This window comes from Rhyacophila brunnea, unplaced genomic scaffold, assembly GCF_057557595.1.
Source record: "Rhyacophila brunnea isolate RB1 unplaced genomic scaffold, BYU_Rbru_1.0 scaffold_20, whole genome shotgun sequence".
NCBI lineage: Eukaryota > Metazoa > Arthropoda > Insecta > Trichoptera > Rhyacophilidae > Rhyacophila > Rhyacophila brunnea.
The window spans coordinates 4998528-5023279 of NW_028232860.1; the positions used below are offsets into that span (position 1 = coordinate 4998528).

At 30.3% G+C, this 24752-nt stretch overlaps 2 protein-coding genes across 2 annotated transcripts in view; both read left to right on the forward strand.

The window, feature by feature from the left end:
* LOC147071112 (uncharacterized) overlaps positions 1-14896 on the forward strand; it is a 94954-nt gene extending 80058 nt beyond the window's left edge. The window contains exons 2-3 of the mRNA XM_085948529.1: positions 7038-7257; positions 14837-14896. Of these exons, the coding sequence (XP_085804655.1) occupies positions 7038-7257; positions 14837-14896 (280 nt within the window). The remainder of the gene's footprint in view (positions 1-7037; positions 7258-14836) is intronic.
* Positions 14897-15842: 946 nt separating this feature from the next.
* LOC147071113 (protein toll-like) lies at positions 15843-16976 on the forward strand. Its single transcript, XM_085948530.1, has 2 exons — positions 15843-15863; positions 16437-16976. The coding sequence occupies exons 1-2, from the start codon at positions 15843-15845 to the stop codon at positions 16974-16976; spliced, it is 561 nt and encodes a 186-aa protein (XP_085804656.1).
* Positions 16977-24752: the final 7776 nt, after the last annotated feature.

Genomic DNA, 24752 nt, shown 5'->3' on the forward strand with positions numbered 1-24752 from the left:
TTGATAAGACAGGTAAGGTGTGATGGAATTCCCATTTCTAGAAGTACCTTCCACATACAGTTCCATCTTACGCAGTCAAATGCCTTCTGATTGTCAATAAAGCATGACATCATAGTACCTAAATAATTAATATAATTTTCACTTCAAAACAGTGGAAATTTCTTGTTCTGTTCACTGGGTGTAGTAGTAGCTTTCGATTTTTATGAGAATGCTATTTAGTCATTCGCAAAATGGATCAAGCAAAGATAAAGTTTTAGTTTTCAGACATGAATTTCGATTCCGCATCAAATTATTTAAATTTGGGCGACCAACGTCCCACACAAAAGTGGGGTAAATCAGTGGCTAAGGCTCCAAAATAGGTGATAATTTAAAGCCTACTTTCTAAAAAAACAGACTAAAGACATTATAATAAGTTGAAAAATAAACAGAAACATCCGTCAACAGAATCTTCATGTATTGAATTTAGAATTTGTATCAAAGGTAAAAAATATATGACAGCGCCATCTGTCTTCAAAAATATTATATTTTTACGATTATTTTATGGTAGGAATTGAGATTTATTTTGTATGACCGTCAGGTCACGCAACTTCAGCCTCGTCTACCGAAATGTATGCAAAACGGTTGGCTCGAAAGGCGAAGCCTAAAACATTCGCGCATAATATTATTGTCTATGAATGCCCTTTTTTCCAAAATATTTAGTGATAAGACAATTTAAAAACTATTTTCAAGTGCATTCAATCACATATACATATAAACAGATTATTGATAACAATAAATCTTACATTTTTAATATAAGTAATGATTTTTGATTTCTATAAATGTTTATGAAAATATATTCGCTCAATTTAATATCGTCAGTGAGCTATTGAAATGACGTTATGGATTAAGTATGTCGTTGTCATTGTTGGATACGTATTCATCAGTAGGTTGTAATATCGTATTATCTTTGTATTTACCTTAAGTATCCCTGGAAATGTGCTCTTTTTCTCTCATATTTTTTCATCTGACACCCTTCAAAATGGAAAAACTGTCATGGTTAGATAGAATTATATTAAATTTATATGTCGGCTATAATCTAGGAGCTGGTTTAAAGAAAAAATGGGCATGTAATAGTCTTGTTACATAAATGCGCCAGCCTGGGGTATTGGGGGTGTAAAGCACACGGGTGACTGGATTAAGGATATTACAAAATTCACAGAATATACATCTTATCATACTTACCTAATCATCATCATCAGCCTGAATCTGTCCACTGCTGGTTGAAGGCCTCTCCAAGCTGCGTTACGTTGCCACGTACTTCCGCAGACCTTTATCATTTCATCGATCCAGCGTCTAGGTCTACCTTGCGGATGTTTTGTACTTTATACCAAGAAGCTAATATTCTATATTATAAATATAATATATTAAACGAAATACAATGTTAAATGTGCAAAATACCTACGTGTCGTGTGTGTTGTCTACTACCAAAAGGTGACACTTACGACAAAGATCTCCGATCTATAATTACTCACTTACTTAGTGTATGTGCAAAATTATAGGGCGCCCCAGCAAACTTTGGCTACGCATCCCCTTTATATATTATAGTAGCTGTCTCTAGGTTCGCATGATTTTTCATTTGAATGTAACCTGATTTCAGTAATTTTGCGACCGACCGAGGCCAGGTTCGAGGTCTGTGTGAGATCTTTAACTAATAATATGCATCACAGATATAAAATAAAAATATACTGAAAAACATTCTATCAAAGTTTTTATATGACACTCTCCTATTAGTATTATTAATAATTATAATAAGTATATAATTGAGTCTTATTGTAATAAGCATAACATATTTCAGAAAAACGTAATTATACAACTATATAAATAATAACCATAATAAAATATTAACCATGCCTTTAATTTATATTATGGGAGGGAAATCAGTATAATGCATTCGTTTAATAGATAGCAAAAAAAAATCGCTTGTGGTACAATTTTTGTACATATTCGTATACATTGAAGAAACAACTACAACATAATTTGTCATATTTTACAATAATTTTGATGAAATAAAATTTTTGATTTGAACTATTTTCATATCGTGTATGGTTTTTTTATGTTTGATGGGGCCGGGGTTCATCAAGTTCATCAGATTCGCGGATAAAATGTATAAGGGGTAATTATTATTTACCAGTTATTAAATGGCATTATTTACTATATTAATATCTTTCGATATAAAGTTCGGCAGAAATATGTGGCAGCAAACGACACAGGACCGAAAGAGTTGGAAGAAGCTTGGGGCGGCCTTCATCTAGCAGTGGATTTACCCCGGCTGATGATTACCGCACCATACCTTTACGCCTTACGTTCAGAATAGGATCGCGTAACATCACTCTAGAACAATCCCAATTATATTATTATTTTATTCACGTACCAACTAAAGGTTTGCTACCACCACTATAATTGTATTGTAGATACAACTTTATTTATATTATTTACATTCATTCGATGTGTTGGAAAATCAATCTCGTTTCGTTGATTTATTTATGTACCTATCTAAAAACATTTTGATTAGTAGAAATGAATTTCGTAGATATAAAAAAAATATTTTTTTTTTTATAAATAGCAAATAACAATGTTACATGAGATACGCCTGCACATTTCCTGTGACAAATTAAATAATCCATTCTTTCATGATAACGAAGTGAAATGTGTAATCATTATGTTGTCTCTTTAAGGGCCCGCTGAAGAGCCCGCCGTTCAAATATAATTCAGTATAAAAAGGACCTCGGCGTCGTAACTACGTCAATTTAAATCGATCTTTTCGCAAAAATCACTAATCATCGGAGATTTTATTTCAAGAAATATTATTATTATTACTGATAATTTCTGCCGCGCGGAGAATTATTATTATTTTATGAACACCTGCGAGATGAAGCCGATCAGAAAACAGGGCTGTCAAAATAATATTAAGCATTCATATTTTTTAAATGTTAATTTCATCATGGTTTTTAATCAAACCTGTGCAAGTACGTACTGATAACTTGGGTGGATTTTGTAGCAAACATACTATTGATATATATACGGGTATATTATTGTTATAACCCAATTCAAATTGAACATAGGTTGATACTCAAGTACTATTATAGTATGTTTATGATTTCGAGAAAATAATACGATGGTATAATTAATCCATATCAATTATTTGAAAACATTACATTCGCACTTTGCACAAAATTACAAACACATTCGAAGTTTGCCGCACACGTACAGACCACGTGATATTTGTTTACGCAAAATCGTCGCTTTTCAAAATGGCGAATTTGATTACCAGATTTTACTGCGATGAATCAGTATGTTCCTTTTTGTCTTTTTTTATTCGTAGGTTTGTTTACTATGTACACCGAGAAATTTCCATTTATAAACTCGGAAACGATTTTTACAGAAGAGGACGTTCTACAGAATTGGCCTTGAGAATTGAAAATATGATTTTTTAACATGTGGTCCATAATATCTGGTCTACTAGTTAATATAAAAAGGTCGTGTCAAAGTTGTTTGTGTTAATAAATTTGCTCTGTGACTGATCCGACTCATATTTCACATTTATTTCATCAGGGCTGTCGAAGACATAAATCATAATATATATTTATAATTTTAAATTTTTATTTATAATATATATTATTTAAGTTTTGTGCATCTAATGCCGGGTCCACACTGGCAACAAGTTAATTTGCTGGCAACCTCGTTAGATTTTACGATAATTATTGTAAAATTTCTTAAGCAATTATGGTAAGTATCGTAAAATTTAATGAGGTTGCCAGCAACTTGTTGCCAGTGTGGAAATAGCTTAATATCCACTGTGGTTCACGTAGTGGCATGGACCTGGGGTTAGCTAATTCAGGAAGTCAACACCCATGATAGAATTTTTTCCAGTTTTGGTTGCATTATATTCCAAAACTCTTCTGTAAAAATCGTTTCCGAGTTTATAAATGGAAATTTCTCGGTGTACATAGTAAACAAACCTACGAATAAAAAAAGACAAAAAGGAACATACTGATTCATCGCAGTAAAATCTGGTAATCAAATTCGCCATTTTGAAAAGCGACGATTTTGCGTAAACAAATATCACGTGGTCTGTACGTGTGCGGCAAACTTCGAATGTGTTTGTAATTTTGTGCAAAGTGCGAATGTAATGTTTTCAAATAATTGATATGGATTAATTATACCATCGTATTATTTTCTCGAAATCATAAACATACTATAATAGTATTTGAGTATCAACCTATGTTCAATTTGAATTGGGTTATAATAATAATATACCCGTATATATATCAATAGTATGTTTGCTACAAAATCCACCCAAGTTATCAGTACGTACTTGCACAGGTTTGATTAAAAACCATGATGAAATTAACATTTAAAAAATATGAATGCTTAATATTATTTTGACAGCCCTGTTTTCTGATCGGCTTCATGTCGCAGGTGTTCATAAAATAATAATAATTCTCCGCGCGGCAGAAATTATCAGTAATAATAATAATATTTCTTGAAATAAAATCTCCGATGATTAGTGATTTTTGCGAAAAGATCGATTTAAATTGACGTAGTTACGACGCCGAGGTCCTTTTTATACTAAATTATACTTGAACGGCGGGCTCTTCAGCGGGCCCTTAAGGGGGACATGCTCATCGTAGGTCAAAATGGAGCTTTTATTGTATATTCAAAGCATGCTCATGGACATTCCTTAAATGTTGTAGATAATCTATTTATATAATTTTGAAGCATTATTACCCTTTATATTTATTTTAAACATTTAATGACTGCATCAAGTATTTTTATTACATAAAATAGTATTCTTTTAAACCTCTCGCTCTAATGTTTTAGAATATAGTCATATTTCAGTACATCCATATACAATGGTGTTAAATTTTTTTACATTTATTAATTTTTAAACGCATTTATACAGACAACTGCACCTTATAAATGCAATAACTATAAATACATAATTAATATTTAATTATAATACTCTTATGTGTTCGCTATCAGTCATTATACGTGATTTCACAGGCACCGCAAGATATTTTTTTTAACATTGTAACACTAGCGTCAAGTGTCATTCTGCCTGGCATGATGTATTTCCGCGGACTGGTATATAAAAAATAAAATAATATTCTGCATATACATGCCAAAGAAATTAACACTATTAATGTCCATATTGAGATAAATTGTTAAATGAATTTGAGTGTATGGACTGTTTTATAGACACGCGAATTTATTTTGACAGCAGCTGTCAGTGGTAAATGGTAATACAGAAGGGGGCCTGTTCATAACAAAAGTAGTATATGGTTAAGGATTCCTTAGCACTATAGTCAGTATAGTCTATAATAGATATTATAGTCTTATCCTTAAGATCGAAATATTGGATTCTGCATTCCGCTCTTAGTTTATTAACTATATAATGTAATAAACAGTAAATCACTATTTTCTTCTGCCTATTTATTTAATGATAACGTCAACCACAGCTAGTGCATCTTTTAATTTGACTGCATGAGCTGCAGTTAGTTGACAAATTATTGTCTTCATCCGCGGAATTCAAGCTTCTTGATATATTTATGAGCTCATCTTTGCATCTTCCGTCAATGGCACATACTCCTCAAAACTTTCTGCTATCCATTATTCTAAAAAAATTCACGTTAGCTTTGGGTCTTCAGTCCCCCTCTGAATCAATTATTCCAATGGATTTGAGTCTTCCGGTTCCCAGTTTTCATCATCTTGATTCATGGAGGGCCACAGTTTTCTCCACGATGAAATTATTGTTCGTACCCGTAGGCTGTTCCAAGCCTCAGCTACGTTAACGGCAAATAATTATCAACAGTAGGTGCCACGAAATTTCTCACTAGTCGCCAATCAGAAACTGAATGTCGAGGTGCCCGCACGTCGATTTGTTTTGTCATAGCGTCAGATAAAAATATTCCTAAATCGTGTAAAGATGACTAAAAAACCTTACGTATGTACTTAGAAAGCATGTCAATGAATATACTATTATTATTAGTAATATAACAATAAACATTACATTAAATGGACGTATGTTGAACTTTTATGACAAATTATATTTCGTTCGGCACGCGTCATTTGCACAATCCGCGCATCGCCTAGCCACGATCTTTTTAGACCATGCCTCAACTGAAGCATAGCCTTAAATACGACGGCGGACTACTGAGTTTGACATACGAATACCGGCGAATTATAAAGCTTGCTTTTGAGCTTTCAACTAGTATAAATAATGTTTATAGATTATAGTTTATGAATGATTATAGTAGTTGTCGGATAATCGAGCTGCTGATTACTGAAAGAGTACTGTAATTAAATGGAATGAGGCTTGATCATAAATAAAATGTATGTACCTATCTAATACATTGTCATTTTTCTTTTATTTTAGCATACCTATAGAATTGTATTCTTTTTCTTTCAGAAAATTTGTCATTCGTATTAAGAATAAAATGCGTGGTAAAACCATATTCCACTCTTTTGCTACCGCTCTCGAAATTCAAACGCAAAATAAATTCAATGTCGATTACGAATTGCCCCCTGCCGACTACGTCTTATAGTGAAATCAACGAAAGTTTTCTAAGACTCTCCAAGAATCTTAATAAGTTTGAAACACGAAATATGACTGAAATAATCAACATACTTCATCTAAAAGGACTGGGAGGAATCAAAAAATTGGAATTGTCATTTTTGGAAATGATCAACGTTACAGAAAATGCTTTTGAGAATATGACAAATCTCACAGATTTGACACAGAAACATCTACATTATTTAAGATTAGTTAATAGCAGTTTGCTTAGTATATATCCGGGATTTTTTCAAGAGCTAAGATGGTTAAGTGAATTAACATTACAGAATAATACGTTGATGAATCTTCACAATGAATCTTTTAGAGGTCTGAATAAGTTGATGGTGTTAGATTTAAGTTCGAACAGTATAACATCTTTACCAAAGAGTATATTTTATGGTCTTCCCAATTTAGGAATTCTTAAGTTAACCAAAAATAATTTAAGTTATTTGCCCGAAGAACTTTTTTTTGAATCAAGGCCATTGTCAAGATTATTTTTGAATAAAAATAATATTAATAAAATACAGCCGCTTTTGTTTACAACGTTAAAAAGCTTGAGTGAGTTAAATCTAAGTGACAACGAACTAACATATTTACCCGAAAAGTCATTTGCGTCTTTGTTCAAACTAAAAAATCTCAATCTGGATAACAATAAGCTCACTTATGTGAATGGGTAAGTGAATTGTTACAGCTTATTGTTTTATTGGCCAGATGTCGTTTGTATAAGGAATTTAATTGTATACAATATTTTGTTACAGAAGCTGGTTCACAGGTTTAAATAATCTACAGAACCTGAGTGTAAAACATAACAATTTAAAAGATATTTATTCTTTAAACATTAGTTCATTGAAATATAATATAAAGCTTATCGATTTTTCTTATAATAATATTGCAAAGATGAAAGTAGATTTCTTCGAGCAATTTAATCAAAGAAAGCAAAAGACAATTTTCTCCACGTTAGAGACACTAAATCTCAGTCATAATCATTTTAAAAAGTCAATGACATGTGGAGACTTAAATTTCCGAAATTGAAACATTTAGATCTCAGTTATAACATGATCTCTAAATTGCAGGTGAGTTAATTCATTAATATTCATAATTAAAACTTTATCGTTCTGATTTATCAATGTTGTCAAAATGTTTTTTTTTTAAATATATATTTTCTGCCCTTTCAAATGAGATTGCAGAGCTTAAGAAAAACATCAAAGTTTTATGATAACACTATAATTAAAATTGATTTAAATTTCAATTACATTAAGTATCCTCGGTCGATAGTATTCATATTAAAAATGCACTTACTTGCAGTATCTTGATTATCTTGGATTTTTGTCGCAAAGAAAAATAAAAGAAATATTGCCAAATTAAACTTGCATAATATAGTATATAAGGTGCTAGCTTTTTATCCGCGGGTTCATTTGCGAAGCTTTTGAAAAGCATCTGAAAAACAAGATACTTTTAAAGAAAACCAAAACAACTCTATACGATACCTCTTCTGCAGCCAGTATTAACGTTTGGGTCAGAATGCTAGGCATTTCTGAAGTTATACTTCTTTTGGGGCATTTGGTAGAGAGTGAAATTGAGAGCTGCGCGCGCACACCGTTACGAAAGAGCGACACTATGAAGTTAGCAGCGTGGTATACCCAACGCGCTCGTGCGAATCATTCTGATGTATACTAGATTTATTGCTTCGAATTTATTATTGTCGGCTATTTGCAATTCCTTACGAAAACAAAGGATTAAACGTCAGAGTGATAGTTGTTACTTTAAAAACAACGAGAAATAATTTTATAATTTAGTGATGTTAAAGTGTAAAGAAACAAACTAGCGGCGCTCCAATAGTTTTGTTTTTTATTTTTTTTTGTTTAATTTCCTAATAATTTAACTGTGTATAAATAAATAATAACATTTCTTTGATTATGCCTTTTAATAGTAAACATAAGTACACGCACCAATGTTTTTAATATATTATAAGAGAAATATGAATATCTTTTAAAATGAGAGTATAGAGAAAAATCTTTGGGGTAGTAAAGAAGCATTCAAATTTACAAGGAATAAAACACTCATTAGATTGCTAGGATAGTTACCAACAAGGCACGCTATGTCCGCATCCCCTGAGAGGACAAGAATATCTAGAAAGCCAAAGTTCAGTCAAATCAACCGTCGAACAACAGCACTGTATTTTCAAGGGTTGAAAAAATTTGTTGAGGAGGCATTGATCCGTTAAAGGTTTTAAAATTACAGGTGATGATAAATATTGCATTTTAATCCGATGGTCATATCTTCAATGTACGTAGGTATTGTTTATTTTGTGTACTTATTAAGCAGTTTTTGTCGTTTTTGTAAATTCTAAATTATGTCATAACGGACGTGATGACATTCTGTTTTCATCTTCACTCCACTCTGTGGAGCACATTATGATATCGTTAGGATTGAACGTCATAAAAGAAAACTGTTATTATTAAGTGAATATATTTTTTTCAGTTGAACAAAATCACCTTTAATTCTACTTATACTGTTGTCGACTTAAGAAGCAATAATATACAAGGAATCTATTTGCCAAATAATTCACTACCAAGGGATTTCAACAAAAAGTCAATTGATGTACTTGTAGCCGAAAACCCAATCAATTGTAGCTGTAGTATTTACCCATTTCTAAAATACCTTAAAGAGAATAACGGTAATTCAACTGGCATAAAATTGGACATGGTAGCAGCTAAATGTAAAGCACCACATCGACTAAAAGATACATTGTTGAGTGATCTTAAAGTCGAAGAACTGTGGTGTCCATGGACAGAAGGTGAGATTATATGTCCAGAAAATTGCAGCTGTTTTCGTCGAGTCTCAGTTAAATCAATAATAGTCAATTGTTGCAATTATTTTCAATCAACTATCGTTATACCAAAATCAACCAAATCACAATCAATCAAATCAGACCACATTGTTACTGATCTTTACTTAAACAAAAATGACTTGAAATATTTGTCAATATTTTCGAACCAAACTTATTCTTACAATCTGATTACCAAATTATATGTCGCTGGTAATAAAATCTTAGACTTGAGTATCCAAGACATCCCAACAAATATAGAGGTAAATAATTATTACTTATAAGTACTATATTTACAATAATTCGGAAATATTCCATTTGATTATAGTCTTCCTACTCACAATCTATATAATATGTATTTTTAAGGTTCGGTTGCTACTCATTTATCCTAGTCTTATTCCGGTAATAAGTTATAATAATGTACATAATAATATATTTAATAAATATAATTAATATAAAAACACATATTATATTACTGTGTGTTAATTTTCATTTTGAGATTTAAAATAGTTATTGAGTTATAGTTATAGAGAATGAGGAAACATTTAAATATATCAATTGAGGCGTCTAATTACAAAAAGCGACAAGTCCACAATTCAATATTTTAGGGAAACAACGTTTTTATGTTTCAAGCTTCAATTATTTGATTTAAGGTGAGATATTTTTTTCCGTTGCATTTTATGTCAAAATTAGATCCAAATGGCAATTTATTTCAGCCGATAAACTCTTAAATGTAATAAATATAGGCAAAATAAAATTGGACGTAGCGCTATTTGTACTTCACTTTTTAATTTACTCCGCATAAGGCACATATTTCCATGGCACTGTCATGCGTTTACCAGATGCCACAGCATGGGAGACGCACTTTTCAATATTGAACGTTCCCTTATTGGTTGACTTAAGCACGCGTGAAATCAACCAAGCTTTAATTAATAATATGAAATACGGACTTGACGCTTTTTGTAATAAATCGAGACTTGAAATATTTTTTTCGTAGGGTTATGTCGCGTTTTGGAATTTATAGATCAATACATATTGTGTAAAATTATACGAAGAATACTTGCGTATTTTTTTCTCGATTTTGACGAAATGTGAATTTATTGCTTTTTGGAATTAGACGCCTCAATTATAATATTATAAGACATCGCATTGGTATGATAATTGACCAAAGCATATTGTGTATATTACGAAATCTTCAATAATACCATCAGGACTATTAAAACATATTATCTATAACCTAATTCCAAAATCAATAAAAAAGTAATAAATATGATTGACATTTTAAATAGTAGGTACCTAAAAAATATATGTTTATATAAAGAATCTTATAAAATATACATTACCGAATGGTTTTTTAGCACATTTACAATTACCATAGTGTAAAAACATATTGTTAAAAAAAAATTTTAGCACGTGACTCTTACTAAACCGCTCATAGGTACTATTGGTACTTCCTTTTTGTGTATTATATATTATATATTAATTAATTTGCATAATAGGAAACTGTCTAATTAATATCATACGAGTCATGTCTACTATTAGTATTGCTCTACGATGACAAGTGCTTCAATTTTGATAATATTTTATTATTTTTTACCACGTTTTTCTTAGCTCGTATTTTTGTTTGTCCGGTGGTTGTTTATCCAGTACAAACCTTGCAATCGATTGTTAACTAACTTCCCGACTAGCTAGACAATTGAAAATTTTAGAATATATCCAAACACGATGCCAATGCATTCTTTTAATTCTTTTAGCCATATTTAAGTAGAATTAAATTTATTTTCAGTTAATTCTGTTTTTTATGAAAAGTTATTTCGAAAAAAATCCGTAATCCAATCCATTATTATTGGTTGCTAGGGGTCTGGGGTCCTAGCAACTAAATTATTAATATATACTTTCGTTCCTATGGAAATCAATATAACATTTCAGTATTCTATATTTGTTTGTTTGTCTGTTGCAAAATAGCAATACAATGATTTGTTGACAATAAAATTGCCTTATTTGACCTAAATTATTAATACATAGAATTGTCAAGTTATTTTTTGATTTAACAGAGCATTTAAAAAAGTAGTATATAAAAAGTTTTTCATATCTTGTAATGATGTTTACTATAATAAATGAAGGTAATAACGCACCCCCAGTAAAATACTGTAGTAATCCAGAAAATGGCATTTTGCAGGAGAGCCATTTGAAGTTTCAAATATTCTTTGTAAATACAGGAAAAGTCTGAATGTAAAAATTATTCCTCATTTTTATGGAAAAACATGATTTATTTTCAACTGTATTCATCATTTTTCTCTAAAACATATACAAATAAAGATATTTGAATATTTCTGAGTTACGACAGTATTTTATTAGGATATTTGAAAATTTCATGGTAAAATTTGAATCAACTCAATATTTTCTATGTAAATTTCCCTACCATCACTCTAATAATTTCAACTAATTTGTTGGGCACTGTAAAGGAAGGTTTTCAAAATATTAAGTTATGGTACAATCTTTAAAGATTTATTGAAAAAAAACAAGAAAAATACAATTATTAGTTCAAAACAACAAAAAAATACTTAATTATTTTATTTAATGGGCAAATAAAATTTCTAGATACGATTTTTAATTTTTAAACATCACTTGGAAGAGAAGCAACAAAATAATGATAAAATTCACGATGCTTAGCATTTCAGAGAGAAAGCAAATCCTTCTTTTTAATTGTCGTTATTTTTGGCCGCTCTTGATATGCTTTGGATGAATCGAGACCATCCATCGGTAACGGTTTACCTATTTACCATTGACGAACATTCAATTTACTACATTCTTCATGATAACTTGTTTTAAAAAAATAATGTATGGGTAGTCTCTGTCTACTTTTATAACTTTAATCTTCTGCCACAAAAATTTTTCTCCATTTTCATCCGTGTTGTAATTTTTACCGATTTCACCTGCTCGTTTTTTCATGGGTTTAACAATGTATGGTTGTCCTGTTTTATAACTTGTTTGTAAAATGGTAATCATTTGGCCGGGCACAAATATTGGTCCACTTTTTAGAGCCCTAGTCTTCTGCTGCTCAATTGTAGAATGGACAATATCGCCTTCATTTTGGGTATGCTCGATGACCAAAAACTTATGAGAGATCGTTTTATTTTTTTGTGAATTCCTGATGGCATATAAATACATTGCAGCAATGTATTTATTTTTATTCTACCCGGCACAATTGTCTCTGTAAAAAATAAAATGCTCAATGTGATGATATTTTTCACATGCAATGTAATCGAGTACACAGCTACCAATTTCATTGGATCTTCATGCAGCTTGACTCTCATCCCACATGTATCAGTTTGCAATATTTTCAGTGATATTATAGACTGTAAGATTGTACATTGCCGACTTTCGTTTATAATAGAAAGTTGACACATTTCCGCAAGGAAGCGGTAAAACAGCCTGCAAATCATATACAGCTACATTAATGACGCTGTTTTGGCCATTAGTTCGGGACTCTGCTACGTCTTTGGTCTTTTCATCCCTTGCCTCTTTTTTTCCAGGTTGATGTGTCTCATACTTTTCTTGAAGTTGTTCTTTTTCTTCTGGTGAACAATTATTGTATGGGTCGCATTCAACCCACAAATCTTTTTTAGGCTTAAAGAAGCCAATAATAAATTCGTCATTAAATATGGATGTGTATAATAGTGTTCTTTTCCAAATGGCATATTGCTGTCAGCTTGTTGTTTTTTGTATAACCGATACATTTCAGCAATTGTAATTTACCATCTAAATACAATCTAGATGTCTGTGCACGCAAATAATGTTACTCGATCACTGGAAAGACTTAATGTGAGTTCTTATATCATTTTTTAAATCATCTTCAATTTTTTTGTGATTGCCATGGTGACCTCTTTGTTCTGGAATTGGCGTTCCGAAAAGAAGATCCCTTATTTTCCACACAGTGGAGCAGTACCTTTCACTCACCCCAAATGTGTTGATAAAGTATTTTTTGCATACTTCTTGTATTTTACTTCCATTTAATTGAAGTTGATAACAAACATTGTTGCCTCTGCTGCTTCCAGTTTTTTTGTTTGAATACTTTGGAACAATAATATCCATGCAACTAGTGAGAAAATTACGATGTATCTCGAGATCTTACTGTAGTAACAGAGTTACAACAGTATTTTTTTGAAAAATATTGTTTTAGTTTTTTAGAAAGCTTCTTGTAAAATACTGTCGTAACTTAGTTACAACACTATTTTATTATCGATTTAACAGTTTTCGGAAAGTAATGTACTGTATTAAATGCTTTCTCTCTGACAATATTTGAGTTTGAGATATGACAATATTTTATTAAAATGGCAAAAAAAAATACGAATCCAACCACATCCATAACTCGAAAACGCCGATTTCAGACTTACGACAGTATTTTACTGGGGGTGCGATAAGATCATAATTTTTTATTTATTCATTTTTGAAAATGTATACAGGAAGTATTTTACAAAACATTATCATTTCAGGTATTGGACATAAGAAATAATTTGCTATCGTTTATTGATTCATCAGTGGTCAATAAATTAAGCAATTCGACGACTCTCCATCAATTATGGTTTTCTGGAAATCCCTTCGACTGTAACTGTAACAATAAACCTTTCATTCGTTTCTTGGAGAAAAACTTGGAAAAGGTAAGTATTATGCAACAACAACTTTTTTATCATCTTAGTAAGCAGTATTCAGAGCTTTTCAAAAATTCTGGAAATTTTACCAAAAACACTTTATTATATTAAAATCATTGGGGGTATTTTCAATGTGAGTACCTATGTTTAAATTTAAATTTATAAGAACAATTTCAAATTCAAAATGCATTATCTATGGAAGATTTTAAAACAGTAACAAATGAATGTCGCAAATATTATCATTTGCATACTAATACAAGATAAAAAAAAAACAAACGAATATCCCATATTCTGTCACTTACATACAAATTATGTTTATATGACGATTTTTTTTTATATCAGAATGTGTATTATACAACGTTTTTATTAGCTCGTTTGTCCGGTGGTTGTTTGTCCAAGATTTTTAACTAACTTTCCGACTAGCTAGACATTTGAAACTTTTAGAATATATCAGAAAACGGTGCCAATGCATTCTTTTAATACTTTTAGCCATCTTTAAGCAGAAGTGAATTCATGTTCAGTTAATTCGGTTTTGCTTGGAAAGTTATTTCAGAAAAATCCGTAAAAAGTAAAAGACTATTATTGGTTGCTAAGGAGGTGGTATTATTAAGATATACGTGCGTTATTATGGAAATCAAAATGAAATGTCAAAATGACATTTCAGTATTCTATATTTTGTTTGTTTTTTATTTACTTCATAATATCAAGTACAAGTTTGAGCATATTGAGAGTAATAATTTAACAGAAAATTTAAAAACGTTGTATATAAAAAGTTCTTTTTATCTTGTAATTATTTTTCTATATACTCATTTTCTTATAGTATAATATGTATAATGTCAAACACAGATAATATTTTTTTTTTGAAATTTAGAGATATACCTATTATGCAAAGTAGTCCAACAATATTATTGTGGGTTGAGTTTATGATATTCTTAGTTTTTCAATATCTAGAGATTTAAGACTTTTCGAATTCAAGCGTAAAATTTATTTTTTCGAGAATTTGAGAATGGATTTTTTGATATCTCAAGAATTTTGATATTCTCGAAAAATCATCATTATTACGAAATCACCTTTTCTTGGCGACCTTTTTTTTTGATCTTCCCTAAAAAATCATGTATCGTCAAATTGAAGAATTTTCGTTTACCATTAAAGTTGAGACATCAGTACAGTGATACTGTCGACCACTTTTTTTAGCTCTTCCGGCCAAAATTGTTATCCCGGAAAATGTAAGATATTCTGTTCGGTGTCGCCGAGAATCTTTTTTTTTCGAGAAGTTGATTTTTATAGGCATCTTGAGATAGTGACAATTTTTAAAATTTTGAAGAATCTCATTGATGATTTCCCGAGAAATGAGAATTCTTGAAATTTAGAAAAATTAATTTCTCGAGATTCGGGATAAGCTTTTTTCGATTATTACTGAAGACAAGATTTCTCAATTACAATCTCTATTTGTGGGGTTTTGTGGTCTACTATTATAATTTTTCAAAACAAAATGCGTATTATATAAACGACTCTAATATAAATTATAATTTAAATTCGAATTCCATCAATTTACCCTCGGTCAATGGTATTAATTTACCATGAATCAAAATTTTATATTTTAGGCTTAGCAAGTAATAATTGAAAAATAATTTATGAAATAATCTATTGAAAAATTTCTTATTAAGGCCATCAAGGTCCACATCGAATAAAATTGTAGTCAATGAAAACAAATATTGTGGTAAACGCATTTTTAAAAAGTGCTGATATTTTGGTCTCTAAAAGATTGAGCATGCTAGTTTTGTACATCAAGGTAAACGTCAAAAGCATATTAGTTGTTAGAATACGTATTTTTAAATCCCTCGTCTTATAAACATTGTTTCTTTCGTTTATACATATGTTGGTATATTTAGGTGAAAGAATACCACGGCATAATCTGCTCGTATGGTTTTATCATCTCAAAAGTCGATCCAGAAACTTTATGTGGAAAATAATCTACCATAATAGTCATCAGTATCATCATACTGATAATCAGTGTCATTTTAGTAGCTTCCACTGCTCTTTTATACAAATAGAAACAGATCATCATGAAATTTTATAGGTAAATTTTAGTTATAAGCTTATTTTGCAATTGGCGGGGTTTAGAAACACATACCTAAATCATTTTATAATCAATCACGTTATTAATTATTCTTTATTATTAATCCTTTTGTTTATTTAGGTGCAGGATTATCAAGATATCACTTGCTCGGACGGTCGGTACATCTCAGAAATTGACCCAGGGACATTGTGCGAAGAGCGTTTTACCATAATAGCAATCAGCATTGGAGCAATACTTAGTATCATCCTGGGCATATCTGCTGCTTTATTCTATAAATACAAACAGAGCATCATAGTGTGGCTTTTCTCTAAAGGACTGTGCATGTCGTGGGTGTCAGAGAAAGAAATCGACAAAGACAAATGTTATGATGCCTTCATTTCCTATTCACACAAAGACGAGAATTTTATTGTGTCTACGTTATTGCCTGAATTAGAAAAAGAGCCTCACCCATTGAAGATATGTCTGCACTCCCGAGATTGGCTTGCTGGCGAATTTATCCCAACCCAGATCGCCAGATCCGTCGAATACTCCCGGCGAACTATAATCGTATTGTCCTTAAGCTTTTTAGAGTCCACGTGGGGAAAGATGGAATTCAGAGCAGCGCATACCCAAGCATTGAAAGAACGACGAGCAAGGGTAATTTTAATACTATATGGTGACATCAGACCCATTGATAATCTGGACGTTGAACTAAAAGCTTATATCACCATGAATACATATATAAAATGGGGTGATCCGTGGTTCTGGAGAAATCTGAGGTACGTTCTACCGCATCCCCAAAAGGTGAAAAGAATCTCATCACCCGTTAGAGATACTAGAGTTTGACAATATTTTTGTAGCTCGTTATATAACCCGTTTAGAAGTCTTTAATTAATGGTTTTTACTTAACACTGATTGAAACAACAATTAATATGAAGTCTCCCGAATAATTTTCTAATTTTAATCTTATAATCATCATATTATATTATATTAAAATCATAAGGGGTATTTTCAATATAAGTACCTATGTTTATATTTATATTTTTTATAATATCATTATCTATGCATGATTTTAATACAGAAACAAATGAATGTCGCAAATATTATCATTTGCATAGGTACAATACAAGATAAAAACAAAAAAAAATCCCACATTCTGTCACTTACATACAAATTATGTTTATAATGAGAATTTACTTTTTTATATCAGAATGTGTATTTTTTAAAACGAATTTTCGCTTATTGATTGTTAAAATTGAAAGGATGAGAAAGGGCCAAGGTTTAAATCCTGGGTTTGGCAAATACACATATTGTTTGTTAATGCGTGTTTAAAGTCACGAGTATACACCTAATAGGTTGAGCAAGTAGCTTAGACCCATTTCTCGTATAAACAAAAATCTATTAATACAAATCTCTACTCTATGAAGGCTCATATTACGATCTTCTTAGTTTGGGCAAGATTAATAAAATTTTTATCGGAAAAACTATCGGTGCACTGATAATTTTTTAAATGTATTTTCTGTGTATATCATAAAATTCTATTTAGTTTTATCTGATCTTAGTTAGATTTAAGAATTTATTAAGTATTGATTATTTTAAAATCGCATATGGCGTGCTAAAGCTAAGCAACATGCTTCAAAGTAATCAGATCTACCTAGAGGCATGTGATGGTGTTATTGATTCAATAGTATAACTTTGGTGACCTCAGATTTTTTAAACTGTATTTTCTCTGTAGATTTATGATACATTTTTATTTAGTTTTCCGGCTTGTATAGATTTTAGAATTTATTTCCATCTAACAAATATACGTGTAAAGTGGACAAATTAAGCGTTAATAACCTTTTTATGAATTGAATTGAACAAAATATTGTACTCGTACCTATTAAATATTAATATTACACTATAATCGAATTTTTAAACCAAAATTTGAAACTTTTACTAGGTATATCATTTTTTCTAAATAATTGAAAATCTTACAATCACCACATCATATTTGCTCACGTAGAGAGTTGTTTCAGACATATATTCATGGTAATAAAATATTACAATTATTTTAATATTTTAATCTCTAATATTTAATTTTAATCTATAATTCTCATGTATTTTTCATTCAATTCAAATAAATCTTTTAAATATTTATGTATAGGTTTTGAATTTTTCTATTTAGTATTTACAATTTAAGTAAACTTTGTGAGTGGAATAAAAAAAACATGTCAAATACAGTTTTTTTGGGTTTTTTTAGCCTTTTTTTATACAAAATGACATAGATAAAAAGTCCAAGACATAAGTAAATAATAAAAGGAAGATATACTAAAACTGGAGCTAAATATAATACTCTTCAAGATATTTAGAAAATGAAGGGCCATTTAATATTTTTTACTCTCTCAATCACATCATACCTAGCGAACTGATTATTATTTTGACAAATTTAAAAAAAATAGATTTTATAAATCAAATATTTCTTAAAAAATATAATGGATTGTATATAACTATCATCATAAAATGATAACTACATTTATTATTAAGTAATTTAAACTTTAAAAAAAATCAAAATATGATTATTTTTTTTTTTGATTTTCATCACGTCCTGCATCCTGTAACACTGGCGCCAAATTGGCGCCGATTGGGCACGATGGGACATCTAAAGTACTTCTTTTTATTATTATTTGAATTTAAATTTAAATGAGGTCAATTATTTTTTTTCTTGCGTGTCAAAGGTTAATGGTACGTTTAAATTTTACACTTATATCGTCATATTTATGGATGACACAATATTCACTTAGTGTAAACAGTAATTATATTTGTATCAGTCACTTATTTTGCGTGTGTTGACACTCACCTGTCACATATTCCTTTATATACGTAAATGTAAACACCACGTATACGACAAGTCTAAACCTTGCAGCGATATAATATCACCGAAGTTGAGCTGCCGTCTACTTTTATGTCAAGTATCTGATACATTATTCGTAGTTTGAGAGCTGGTGAAGTTGGTAATATTTTGAAAACAGTGTACAATAAATTATTATCCATATGAGTGATAAAAAACAAGTACTAAAAGGCAGATATTGACGAATTAATTGATCTATATTATTTAATATTATTGGACTTCAACGGTAAAAGTGCACTATTTGGAACGGCCCTCAAAAATCAACTTTTTAAAATGTAACACTACTATAAACACAAAATATATGTATAGAATGACATGTTGGTTTTATAAATATACTCAATTTATAAGGAATCAGCAACATTTCACGTAAAAATATAGTTTATCCAAGTGTACTCATCAAGATGATTGATTTTGATGGTCGTTCAATAGTGCACTTTTATCAAATTTACATTTAAAGTTAATTTGAGTGGGTAGGTATGTAAAACTATCGATGTTAAAAAATATACCTACCTAGAGCGCGATGCTCAATCGTCTGTCATAATTACAACAAAATTACAACAAAACACTATCCAGAAAGCCTTTCATAGTTATGATCGAGTTGTCTATGGTCCACCAAATCTGCAATAGCTTCGTTCTGTTTTTCTATTGAAAATATTACCATATATAAAAGTTCTCTTTTTCATAATTTAGGTAAATTATTTTGTAATTGTTAAACGATGACAAAAATATGAAAAATATACAAAATAAATTCAATAACTATAAATACACAATTAATATTTAATTAAAATGATTAAATGTCTCCGCAATTAGTGAATAATATAAGTTATTTTTTGACCCATGTTTTTTTCCGATACGGTAACACTTGCCGTTGAAATGTCAGATTTTGTCATTTACAATTAATACAAATATGCCATGATGTGAATAATTATATAGAGTGATTAAAACTAACATTACCATGTTGGTGTGTAGGTAACTAAGTACTTATATATTTCAACTACCTATCTATTGGTTTAATATTACATAAATATCTAAATCTGAATAAGAAAAGTTAATTCATAATTCATTGACACTGACATTTCAATTCGATAATCGGTTTTACTAAATTAAAACATGTACAGAATCAAGAAAGTAAAGGAAAATATGTCGTATTAAATGTCACGGATATTTAATAGTTGTTCAATACCCATATTGAGATCAATTGTTAAATGAATTTGAGTGTATTGGCCGTTTTAAAGACACGTAAATGTATTTTGACAGCAGCTGTCAGTGGTAAATGGAAATACAGAAGGGGGGCAAGGGGGCGCGTTCATAACAAAAGTAGTCTATGGTTAAGGATTCCTTATCTTTATAATCTATAGTTAACAGATGGATTTCGGCTATTTACCAATTTTACTGTAAGTTTGTGGTAAGTACGAATTGAGCATTACGTCCCTAGTTTATTAGGTTATTTATTTTTATATTTAAGTAGTACGTACCGAGTATATTTTATAATTTTTTTTATTGCTAAGATAACTCTCCTTGAGAACTGACAAATTATTCCCAAAATTCTTCTCGTACATCTTTTGCATCCAAAGAATAATTAATTATTGCTCCCTTGCTGTTCTAGTAATAGGTAATAGGTTAAGTGTTGATTCCTCATTTTGCCAACTTCCATTTTCTATTACACCTGTTTTGATATTCTCTTTGAGAATAAATCATGAACAAATCTAAATATTGATAAGAGAGTACAATTAACACAACGTTTTGAGGAAAGTATACGAAATTTAATGTTCGAATAAGTTACAATGCCATATGTAAACACCGCATATATTTATTTCAAATGTTGCCCTTGAATAAAGTATAGAGACTTTGTTTCAATGAGAAGTATACTGGAATTTATGTCAGATCCATGCAGATGTAAACATTACGTCGCTATAGGATTGGTTTCCCGAATATCCGTTTTTGTTGAAATCGACCTCCTAATGCAGAATGTTTTTTTGTATCTAATTGGACGACAACCATCCCTTTCTTTAAATTACTTTGTAATGGTAATGAATACATCATTCATATGCTGTAAAAATAACAATTTAAATATCTCCATGTATTTAATTATAGGATTATGAAATTTGTTTTTCGTCTCCTGAACATTTGGTATATTCGGGAAATCAATCCTACAGCGACGATTAAGTGAAATTTTATGTCAGATACATGACATAAGTATGACAGTATAAGTGTCAGATGTAAACGTAACATAGACTTATATTGTATACTATAAAGAAATAGCTGTTTACGTCACTGGTATACATATAAATAAAAAACAAGAATGTTATGGAATATTACATTAAAAAGATGTACATTATATTATAAAAATATTATTTATAACTCTTATAAATATTTTGATCTCATGTCTCGTTAAAGTCATGCAAAATTGGTAGACTTTTTTACTGCTTCACTTTACAAATCATTGATTTTATATCTTAAATTATGACGAATTCTTTGACAATATATAATGTACATATTGTAAATAATTTGTATTATTTTCATAAGCATAGCTTAATGGGATACCGGGGAAAAAATCATATAAGACGACGTGTTATAAACCATTTTTTGCTATCTTTTAATTGTGGAAATGATCCAAAGTATATATTATAATATTATAAAAAATGAGACTATTAAATTTAATGAAATTATATTAACACAATCAAAAGGGTGTTATTTCCTAATGACATAATGCCCATAGAACGCAAAAAAAATTTGAATCAGTATTGAGTCACCTTATAGCAATCAGTATAATCATAGTTGACTGAAAAAAATGTAAACAAAGTATGTTTTAAATAATTTGGACGTTGAAAGTGTAATGATTTAACGTACTTACCTAAATGTACTGTAAATTAGACTTCGATTCTTAAGTTAAGATAAAATATGTAAAATAGTTGTTAGATAATTTTTTAATTAAATTAAATAAATAAACTTTTATTTCATTAAGACCGGATACTAAAATAATAATATTATTTGACTAACTGTAAACATAATTATTGTGAATATACTGGCCACTTGAATATTGTATAGTAGTGTAAACGTAGCGACCAATAAAGGTGTGTAATCAAAACAGATGTCACATGAGACTAGTGGCAAAAGGTAGAGGTAGGATATTTAGATTCGACATAAATAATACATACAGAGTTTCGTCAGTCAAACATATTTGTTTTCATTGAACTAAGCCTACAATGTGTAGATTAAAATTAAATTCAATGAAACCATGCCCTAATCTAAGCCTAAGTAGATAATAGTCAAGCAATATTCGTTCATCTATAAGATATTCAAAGTTATGACATAATTCTATATATTTTATAGATTTAAGAATAATAATATTTGATTATAATTTGATCAGGCTGGGCTTATTGAATTTTAAAAAACTAACTAACACCATGTGTAATATAATATATTCTCAATTCAACGAATACAAAGAATAATTGTGACTGCACTATTTTTGTCGTATTGCTCATAGCATACCTAAACTATATTTTGGTTTTGTTTAGACAGGGTTTAATTAAATTTCAAAAACTAACCAGCACCATAATTGCAAAATGTATTTTTAGTTCAATGAAAACAAATACGCATGGCTGATAAAGTTTAATGTACACTATTTATGTCAAATCCTAACAGTCTACTTCCACCCTTCGCCACTTCTTGAGACCCAGATAAAGAGTCGTGGACGCAGAGTGAGATAAGATGAGTCAAACCCAGAGCAATTTGAGAGAGGCAAGAGATTGTCAGGATTCGATGGCAGATTTTGTATGTTTCTGACCTTTAGCACGCCGGTGGTTCTAACGCATTGGACGCTAATGACGGGCCTAGCGCGTATTTATTCGAAGGTCATTAGATACGATTGGCATGTTATTTAAATGTCGTAATGAAAAAGGTAATTAAAGGGTCAGCAGTGATTGTATTAAGACCGTACTTCAGTGAAACGGCAAATAATTTTCAACAGTAGGTGCGATGAAATTTCTCACTAGTCGCCAACTTTACGTATGTACTTAAAAAGAAAACATGTCAATGAATATGCTATTATTATTAGTAATATAACAATTAATATAACATTTAGTGGACGCATGTTGGATTTTTATGACAAATTATATTTCGTTAGGTACGCGTCATTTGCATAATTTGCGCATCGCCTAGCCACGATCTTTTTAGACCATAGTATAGCCTTAAGTGTATTTTATAATTGTCTATGACTGTAATTTGTAACAATCTCGTGATAAATAAATGTCTACGTTCTCATACAATCGTTGTTGGTTTTTTTTTATGACCGAAGCAATCATCCTTACAACATTCTTACCATCGTTCTTCACAATATATGACCGAATCAGCAGGAGCCACGTCGAGGTTGTATTCGCCCTGCGGTATAAATATGTATGTATTCAAATTATAATGGATTTAAGTTTTGTACTATTTCATTTGAGTCATTTTTTGTGACCCGGATTTCGCCCTTCGGCATCTTCAGGCACTATGTGCACTCATCAAAAGATAAATACACACTGACAACGATGACAATAATGGATTATTCATATATTTTTTAAAGGACCGATAGGATATTGATTTATTATCTCATTAGTTGACTTTATTAAATTCCTAGTATTGACGATTTTAAACCTCTTGAATATAGTATTTAATGATCTATCATTGGGGTTGGACAATGTACACGTCTATTGATTGTATTATTATTGATAGGGGTTTTTACAAAAATTTCAACTATTCATAATTCGTTGACTTAATAGATGGGGGTGATAAAGCTTTTACCTACTTTATTATATTATGTTAGATTTAATTATACACGTTGTCAGTGTGTATATTACCTTTTGGTGAGTGCATTTACTGCCTAACGATCCGAAAGTCTAAACCCGGGTCGTAAAAAACGACTCAAATGAAATAGTACAAAATTTATATCCATTAGAATTTAAATTAAAATTCCATCAAGTACCTTCGGTCGATGGTATATTAAAACTCATTTTATGCTGACACCGCAACCGGCGCGTTTGGCTTCATTTTTGGTGCTTAATCTTGTATTCTTTTATCATTCATTCATTTTTTGTCAACGATTCGTTTAAATAAATCAATGTATTTGACTGTAGGTAACGACCATTGCATAGAATATTTCCCCAAAGTGTCTCAGGCAATTAATCTTCACATGAATACAACTAATAACATATTATATTCACACATCATGTAAACATAATAATGTAAAATAATTAATTAAACTGGGTTGTAATTGTGCAAAATTAATCCTTTTTTATGTAGGTATATTTAAAAATATATATATTTTTACACTATCACTTAATAAAATATAGCATTGAAAGAAAAAATAAGGTACATAACGGTTATACCGGACACAGTCGGGTGGAAACGGGAAGCATCTGGATGTAGCCCTCAACTAAACAAGAAAGCCTATAATAGACGTGGCCATTTGAAATGTGTACGTTGACTGCTTTAATCATTTTATTGATTCATTTATATTAGTTCTTAGCTATTTTATTGTGTGTGTTTATAGCATGTTTTATAATTTTCAAACAGTACCTATTTACTTATTTACTGTGTTATTAAACATTTTGAAAAATAGTGTATCCATGGCCAATTCTATCGTCTGCCCTTTCGATACATACCTATTTATCAATACTTTTTTCCTTTTAATTTTCCTTCCTGCACCTCGCTTATATAAATATAATGTAACGCGATATCTAACAAAAAATCAT